At 38.8% G+C, this 8755-nt stretch overlaps 2 protein-coding genes across 3 annotated transcripts; one reads left to right on the top strand and one right to left on the bottom strand.

Moving 5' to 3' along the window:
* Positions 1-1697: 1697 nt before the first annotated feature.
* On the bottom strand, positions 1698-2856 carry LOC126390815 (protein PIGBOS1). Of its 2 annotated transcripts, none has more exons than XM_050045296.1 (2): positions 2685-2856; positions 1698-2065 (listed from the first exon to the last, which is right to left on the bottom strand). In XM_050045296.1, the coding sequence occupies exon 2, from the start codon at positions 2039-2041 to the stop codon at positions 1886-1888; it is 156 nt and encodes a 51-aa protein (XP_049901253.1). In that variant the 5' UTR covers positions 2042-2065; positions 2685-2856; the 3' UTR covers positions 1698-1885. The 2 variants fall into 2 exon arrangements, with proteins under 2 accessions (XP_049901253.1, XP_049901244.1); XM_050045287.1 differs by having other exon boundaries at positions 1698-2089; positions 2685-2853.
* Positions 2857-4412: 1556 nt separating this feature from the next.
* On the top strand, positions 4413-8738 carry pigb (phosphatidylinositol glycan anchor biosynthesis, class B). The gene is made up of 12 exons (XM_050044120.1): positions 4413-4830; positions 4935-5064; positions 5987-6104; positions 6216-6320; positions 6436-6566; positions 6655-6795; positions 6881-6932; positions 7020-7231; positions 7887-7951; positions 8035-8254; positions 8339-8516; positions 8601-8738. The coding sequence occupies exons 1-12, from the start codon at positions 4719-4721 to the stop codon at positions 8712-8714; spliced, it is 1578 nt and encodes a 525-aa protein (XP_049900077.1). The 5' UTR covers positions 4413-4718; the 3' UTR covers positions 8715-8738.
* The last annotated feature ends 17 nt before the right edge of the window (positions 8739-8755 follow it).

Genomic DNA, 8755 nt, shown 5'->3' with positions numbered 1-8755 from the left:
TCAACTTATGGCCCACTGGCCAAATCTGGCTCCCGATAGAGTGCTGGGTGGCCCCCCAACCATTTTCTTTTTTCTATATCCTCCTGAGACCCTGTGTCCTCATATGAGGACAGCACATTTTGGGTTTACTGCACTTTATACCTTACTTTATTAGACCTGTTGTCCTCGTTCATGGACACTTTTTGTGCCATCTAGTGAAAGTAAGAGCACAACACACCAATCCATGTAATTTTAGGGTTCTGGCTATAAGGGTGACATCTGCAATCCAATTTGACTGTACCTTAGGGAGATTATTGTCTTCACACTTAATACCAAAAATGGCTGTAAGAGGATTTGGATGAATTATTCTTCTCTTCTTCCAAGTAGTTTTGAAAGGCCTTCAAAAATTGAGAACTAGTAACCCAAGAGACCCGAGCAAGATAAAAATGTATTGTTGCAGGTGAACGTCTTCATCTACTACAAGAATCATTAACTGTGGGGTACATCTTTGAGATTCTGTCTTTAGACAGATGAAGACTGTGTATCACCTTGAACTGACTCAGGCCATGTCTGATATTGATGAGGAGTGAATTCTAGAGAACATATCTGACCATTCAGCATCTGTAAATTGTAAATCCAGATCACTCTGTCACACCTCTCTCAATGCATCAAGAGATGTTTGTAAAGATGCAAGTTTCAAATACATAACAGATATTATGCCTTTGAGACATGGAGGTTTTGGAAACAGGATATCTAGATGCTGCTTTTCAGGGATTGATGGAAATTACCCTGTATGGTTACTGGCCCAATCTTGCACTCCCCCAACCATTTTCTATTTGACGATGAAAATAAATTGATTCACCCTGGGATTTTTTTTAATGTTTAATATGTATACAGTGCCAGAGTCAATAAAACAGCATAAAAATAGAGCTTGTTAGTCAGAAAAAGTGTTAGATGAGCATCCCCCGGACTCCCCAACAGAGATTTGGTCTATGCCCAAGTGTCCTCAGTTCCTAGAAACACCCCAGTGCGCAACTGACCAGTGCAGGGCTGCTGCGTCTGGTCCCTGGCCTTCTATAATTTTGTAGAAGTGGCTGTGTACACGGTCCTGCAGCAGATGAGTACACCTTTCTGTTTTTGTTTTTTCTTTTTGTCACGTTTCACATCACAGCTGGTTGGAAAATAGGTTAGTAAACAATAGAAAGCAGCATAGAGACCAGTAAAAATGTTACAGGGGTTACTTATTTTATATATCTTTTACTTATTTAGGCTCTTTTAAAAAAGACAGACTGTATTCTGTGGTGGCATGTTATTGCATCTCACAGGTAAACGGGCTTAAGTTAGCGCATTCACCCAGGTGTTGTGTTTCAATCAATGGTGATCAGTGCTGGATCCAATTAATACCTGTGACTACTGCAGAGTCATTTGACCTGGAAGTGAATGCGGAGTGTAACCTTTCTGATTAATTTGACAGCACTTTTAGTCATGTTTGATGATACATTTGGACTTGAAGCTATTCTGATTATGCTTGTTTGATTCACAAAGCCAATATGCAGCAAAATGAATTACTTCATTTATTTAATAAAGTACATTCAACATACAGCATTAAGGGTAGCTGTAAGGCAAAAAGACTTGAGCAATTTCTTCCCTTTGTAAGCTTTGGAAATTAAAACAGATGTATAATGAAACTTTGACACACATCATTTAGAAACAGATGATTATTCAGGAGGTCAAACTGTTAAATACTTTATTTTGTACATTAACAATCACACAAACACAAAAGGCCTGAATATATCCATGCTGGTCTTGTCTTTACATCAGCCCCCAGCTGTGACAGTCCAGCAGCCTCTGTCGTAGTTCTCCTGGCTTCCGTCTGCGACGTGTTTCCTGGGAGTGATGAACTATGTCAGTCTGTTTCATTCTGTTTCTTTGGCACATCCTGGTTTTGTTCAGACGTGTTCAGCTGAGGCTCAAAAACAGGTCTGTAGATATAAATACCACCAACGACTCCAAGCAGTGTTGCAAAGGCAATCTGTGAGAAGGGAAGTCTTCTTCGAAACATGACTTCTTGTAATAAGGAATCCCACTGTTGTTAAGACACAAGATGATCCTGGAAGAAGAGCAAAGTGGTGTCATCTCAAGACTCTTTGTCTGAACATTTTGAATTATTACCCCTTTTTTTTTAATCAGCTCTGTTGAATGTTACATGTTCTTGCAAAATTTTAAGCATAACTTCCAGCGTGGATGTTGTTTGCTACCCAGTGTGTACAGTGCAAGCTAACTGCTGTGTTGCTGGGTGTACTGGGCCAATGTCAGTGCCCTAATAACATATTCAGAGCCACCACTTGGTATTTCTGTATACATTGTGTGAGTGGAGGTTGATTTTCATGTAACATCATCCTCAGAGATTCAAATAGTTTAATCAGAATTAACTCGATAGAGCAATTAGACTGCCAAAACATTGTGTTTTATGGTAATTTAAACTACTGCGCAATACAAAAGTGATATTTTCCGTGACATTAAAACTATTGGCACTGAAATTTTTCAAGACATTTTAACGAGTCTTATTTTGAAAAACCCAGACCGGGCGGATATCGGACACAGTGTCTTTTAGCTTGACGGTTTCCTAGCCGTTAGCTAAACACAACTCAAACATGACATATTAGCTGGTTTTGAGGAGATTCTCTGGAACATTAATAACTCACCGATGAAGCGGTTTATTCGATGTGTCTCCAAACACCAAACACAGACAGGCAGAAAAACACAGACGTGTAAACACAGGATACAACTACAAGGACATGGTGGTGTAATGTGCAGTGCAGCAGCTGCCAAACATTCTTCTTCTATTCTAAAATCCGGACAAACAGGAAAAAGCTTCAGTCCGCCACCTAGCGGAGTGTGTGGTAACCTGCAACGAGCACATTTACCTGAACGACATTAGAAAGACTTGGGTAATTGACTACGGATGAATGATATAAACTAAAATACCAGTGGTAAGTTAAAATGACTACATTTACAAAGTCAACATTATAAAATGCCCTTTTTAAATCCTTTATTTAGTCGTTTTGTAACTTTTGTAAAATATGGTCGACTATCTCAATATTCATTCAGTATCACAATTGTGACTTAGTCAAATACTCTGACCTCAGAATGCTTTAATTCTTACCCAGACAGCCATAATTAATTTATACTGTCTCATGAATAGTGGTGGTTTAAAGTGAACGAAGTGGTGACTTTTTGTATCTACAGTTCTTTTGTCAATATACTTATTCATTTTCACTTTTAAACAAGTAGAAGATAGATACATAAAGAAATCCACAGGAGAGAGGAAAAAAGGTAGAGACAAAACAATAGAAAAAAACTAACCAAAACTAACCACCCCTTAATCTATGCATAACATCCAATGTGCAAAATGATCATTCAAGAAAATCCCTACAGCATGACGGTAAAGACACCAGGCTCTACATACTTCAGGAGGGGTTCCCAAATTTTGTAATACTAGTCTGTTATTTAATGTAATATACAAGTAAGGCACTAAATCAACAAGCACTGTCTGTCAGCCTTAACAGTTGGTACTTTTTCATTAATGAGCTGCAAGAAAATGTTCTTGCTCACAGCATGGGTAAGAATTCAGTACAATCAAGTTGAAATTATTTATTCTTTTCATTATTTTCATTTCAGTTTCTTTTCTTTTTCAAAGAATAAAATAATCTGAATTTAAGACCTTTAAATGTAGTTCTAGAATATAAAGATGAAATACAAACAAGGTAGTATAAATTTGTGGAGATGGTATTGCAGAAGAATATACTGAATGTAAACAGGAATACAGTAAATGTATATACATGACAAAGAGTAATAAATGTGTTAACAGATTGTAAAACTGGAGCAAAGTAAAGGTAAAGTCATGGATGGATTACTGAATGGACTTAACTGGGACAGGCTCAGGGGCCCAAAGTATCAGGGGCCCCACTGGCATCCACCTGTAAAATATCACCCAAAGAGACACAAACCAGTAAGGGAATTAAAATAACCACAAAATAACCACCAACAAAACAACTACAAAGAGACGCAAACAACAACAAAGAGATGGAAAACAGCAGCAAAGCGACACAAAGAGATTCATAACAACTATTAAAGGGGGCAAACAAACTACAAAGACACATGAAATTACCACTGAGACAGACAATTACAACAAAGGGACAGAAAGCAACTACAAAGAGACACAAAATGACAACAAAGAGGCAAAAATCACAGAGAGATGTGTAACAGCTACATGTCTGTGCCCAGGACCCGTTGTCTTTATCAATTTATCATTAATTTATTTTTCACTGTGTTAAATGGGCATTCTTATATGTCTAATATAGGCAGAAAATCAACCATATACTTAACACGTGTTGTAGAGCTTTTACTCTGAAATCGTAAACAACACTCCACCGGAAGTAGGTATGAGTGCGGAAGTGCAGTCAAAACGAATGAGCACAGTTCAATCTGTGCTAACTGATATTAAAATAAATTAACTGTCATTTAGTTTAAAATTTAAAAGTTTACCAGTGCTGGTTATTTGAACGGAAAGATTGTGCAGGTTGTAGCACGTGACCGAAAACCTTTAGCTCACGTTAATTTCGTATATTTGAAGTTGATGTGTTGAAGAGTTGAATCAGCTTCAGACTGATCAGACCACAGTTACATCCCAACAGGTGTACTGTGCTGTGCTGGCAGCAGACAGACAACATGTCCTGATGGAGAACATCCGACCACGTCTGAAATTTGGGAATAAAGTCGAAGATGTGAAACTGAGGAAACGAAGATCCCAACTGTACTCAAAGGAAGATAACAGTCCTCTCAATGACGGTGAGGTCCTTATGTGTGAGATTTAAAATAATGGGGACCAAACAACTGCGATGATGACAGTAAATCAGTAACATAATTGATATGAAGTGGTTTTTATTTCCCAGGTGTGCTGAGGACCAGAGTTGCAGTGTTTGCTGTGGTGTTCAGACTGATTAACTGCTTCCTGGTTCAGACCAGCTTTGTCCCTGATGAGTATTGGCAGTGTCTGGAGGTCTCCCATCGTATGGTCTTCAAATATCCTTTGACATACATTATCATCTGCAACTGTGTGACTCAACTACAGTGTAGTATTATTATTATTGTTGTTATCATTATTATTATTATTGTTATTATAATCATCAGCAACAGACAGTTACAGTTTGGTAAGGTTGCTATAAGGAGAAACTTTATTGTGGGTTAATGTGATTTTTTTCTCAATAATTTATTCTAACTACCGTAAAACTTCAATTAATAGCCCAGACTATTATTTGATTACATTACTGAAATCAACAGACCTATATCTGGGACAGGCTTCAATATGGGACAGGCCTTTAATTCTTTACACACAAAACTGTTGCTCAGCAAAATAGGAAATGCAATCAACTTGTTTCATTTAAACCAGTATGAATATTACTTGTTTAAAAATGAGGCTTCAGATGATATATCAGATATGAATCATTCATTTAATCTAGCTCCGACAGACAGAGCATCAGAGAGAGAGAGAGTGAGTTACAGCACTCGAGGATTACGGCACCTGGCATACGGACAGAACGCCACTTTATCCTGTTAAAACAATGCTTACAACTAAAATTGATTTTTATGAAAAGCCCTTTTGATTCTTTTGATCTGAGGACCCTTACGGACCAAAGGAATATGAATAATCTAATAATCTAATCTAGGAATGGACACATAATTTGAGGTAGCCAACAGCTGGCTTTTATACATCCAAAAAATTTCTATAAAAAATGAAATGCTTGACCAGGCCTCTAATTGAAACAGGTGTTTATTTATCAAAATGTGCAGCCACACCGGGTGGGTCAAAGGGACTGGTCATTTAATTTGGGCTAGGCTTTAAATTAAAGTTCTACGGTAATTCTAAATTTCTGATAAATAATAATCAATGGCCATAAAATTGTTACTCTATTATTCTGTGCTGTTCCAACCTTAACAGTGAGACCTATGGGTACCTGACCTGGGAATGGAAGGCAGGAATAAGAGGATTCACCTATCCGCTCTTCTTTGCATTCATATACAAGATATTATACTTCATAAACTACGACTCAGTCTATCTCCTGGCAAGTTTACGTATTTTATATTCAGATAACTTTCATATTGGCACAACTTTGACCACATACATTTCCTATCGTCACTTTGTTTCTCTAATCCTGGTCTCGTTGGTTCTGCAGATATGGCTTCCACGTATAACTCAAGCGCTCCTGGCTGCAGCTGCAGATGTGAAATTCTTCTTCCTCATCCGAACGTTGGAAAGTCGTGACGTTGCAAAATGGACTGTAAGGAGTTTACAGTTCATTCTCCAGACAGGCCTTTATATCCCCAAGGTTTCAAGCTCTCTCAGTTCTCTAGTCACCTAACATACACGGCTTGTCTTCCTGTTTTGGTCTCCAGTTCTTCTGCCACATGTGCTCGTGGTTCTCGTGGTACTGCTGCACCAGGACTCTGACCAACAGCATGGAGACTACCATCACCTGCCTGGCTCTGTTTTACTTCCCCCTGCCTGGGTCCAAAACACACAGCAGGTCTGGGCTTCTTACGTCTCTCTTTTATGTAATTCATCCTGTCTCTAAAACTACGTTATTCACCGACACGCTGTTGATGTTCTTACAGCAAAATATATCTGACCCTGGTGGCCTTGGCTGTCATTGTTCGACCGACAGCCCTGATTGTCTGGTTTCCTCTGCTGCTGTACCATTTCTGGCAGGAAGATAACAAACTGAGGCTCATTACTCATTACGTCATTCCCATAGGGTTTGTACTCTTATCTCATGTCAACTGAATCAGTGTTTCATCCTCGTGTCTTTATTGTGTCATCTTTTGTTCTCCTCTTTTGCAGAGCTTTGGCTGTTGTGATTTCAACAGTGATCGACTGTATGTTTTATGAAAAGGTAAAACATAAAATCCAAGTGATTATTAGATTAAAATAACAGCTGCTTGTGAAGTCAAATGCAACACACACTGTCTCTGTTTCTCAGTGGACCATGGTGCAATTCAACTTCCTGAAGTTTAACGTCCTCCACAGTGTGGCCGATTTCTATGGCTCCCACCCCTGGCACTGGTACTTCACTCAGGGGTTTCCTGTTGTGATTGGCCCTCATCTTCCGCTCTTTCTTCATGGGTGCAGCATCGCCTTCAAAAGATACAAAATTCTGTTGGCAGCGGTCGTCTGGACGATCGCGGTGTACAGGTAAAATGTCTGCGTTCACATTCATGTGCCCTTATTTATCAAACTGCAAAGAAGAGTTACTCACTTGTTATTACAGTACAGTGTTGGAGTAACATTTAAGAGCCACTGTCAGGTGATCACATGATTAATCACATCAATTTAAAGGAAAAGGATTCACCACACAGGTGCCATTTTTCATTATTTCAAAAAAAATTCTCACATTTTCTCAGTGAGATGTTGGTCTGCAAAAGCATTTATGTTTCTTTAGTTGATTTTTATCGTGTGGTTTTTAAAAAAAAATATCTCCAGTGGCAATAAATGTCTGAAATAAACATCCTAATAGGAATAAGATAATGGATGGTAAATGGTCTTACATCGTATCAAATATGAATCTGCAGATAACTGCTTACAAGAAAGCAGTATATGATGATGATGATGATGATGATAATAATGATAAGAAGAATTTATTTATAATTTAATTTATTAAATATAGGTGATATAATTGATTTATTAAATTAATAATAATTATTATAATTTTCATATTACCACAAAGTGTTTTCCAGATTAAAAGATTTACAGACTAATAATAATTAAAGGTCCAGTGTGTAAGATTCAGTGGCATCTAGTGGTGCGCTGCGCAACACACAAACTGACATGTTTAAATCCTTCCCTTCAGCTTACTTCCTCACAAGGAGTTCAGATTCATCTACCCTGTGCTGCCTTTCTGTATGATCTTTTGTGGTAAGTTGTCACTTTGTCATCTAACATGTCTGTGCCGTGTCACAAACAGCCAGATGTGTGTTTTAATACTTATCCTACCACAGGGACGTCTTTGGCTAATTTGAAAGCTTGGCGACGAACTGCTGCATTCCTCCTGTTAGTGAGCAACCTGGGCGGAGCTCTGTACACCGGTCTGATCCACCAGCGTGGCACTCTGGACGTCATGAGCCACCTCCAGACACTGTGTAACGTCAGCAGCGTCTCCACCACTCCACCGCCAGATGTCCTGTTCCTCATGCCCTGCCACTCAACGCCTTTTTACAGGTATCAACAACTCTGATTCAGTCTTTTTATTTCGATGCTCTGGTCTTGAATTTTCAAAATATTCTGTGTACTCTCTCTTTGTAGCCATGTCCACTGCCCAGTGAGGATGAGGTTTCTCGAGTGTCCCCCAGATCTTGGGGAGGAGGGTTACGTCGATGAGGCGGACAGGTTCTACAACGACCCTCTTCACTGGCTCAGGACTTCATTTCCATACAAATCTTCTCTACCGACCCATCTGGTTTTGTTTGACGTTTTGGAGAAGGTAATATTTTCACAAATAATATTTCTCCATTTTTTCAACAAAATATACGTGTGATATATTTGTGTGTGTGTTTTGTTGTTGTAGGACATCTCCGTGTTTTTGGATGGGAACAACTTTGTGAGGACAGCAGAGATATTTCACACTCATGTCCCCGAGGGAAGAGTTGGAGGAAGCATCTTTATTTATGAAAGGCACTGACAAACACTGGAACAATGGCAACTTTTTTTTTTTTTTTTACC

Source organism: Epinephelus moara, chromosome 1, assembly GCF_006386435.1.
Source record: "Epinephelus moara isolate mb chromosome 1, YSFRI_EMoa_1.0, whole genome shotgun sequence".
NCBI lineage: Eukaryota > Metazoa > Chordata > Actinopteri > Perciformes > Serranidae > Epinephelus > Epinephelus moara.
This window is presented reverse-complemented; position numbering and strand designations above follow the sequence as displayed.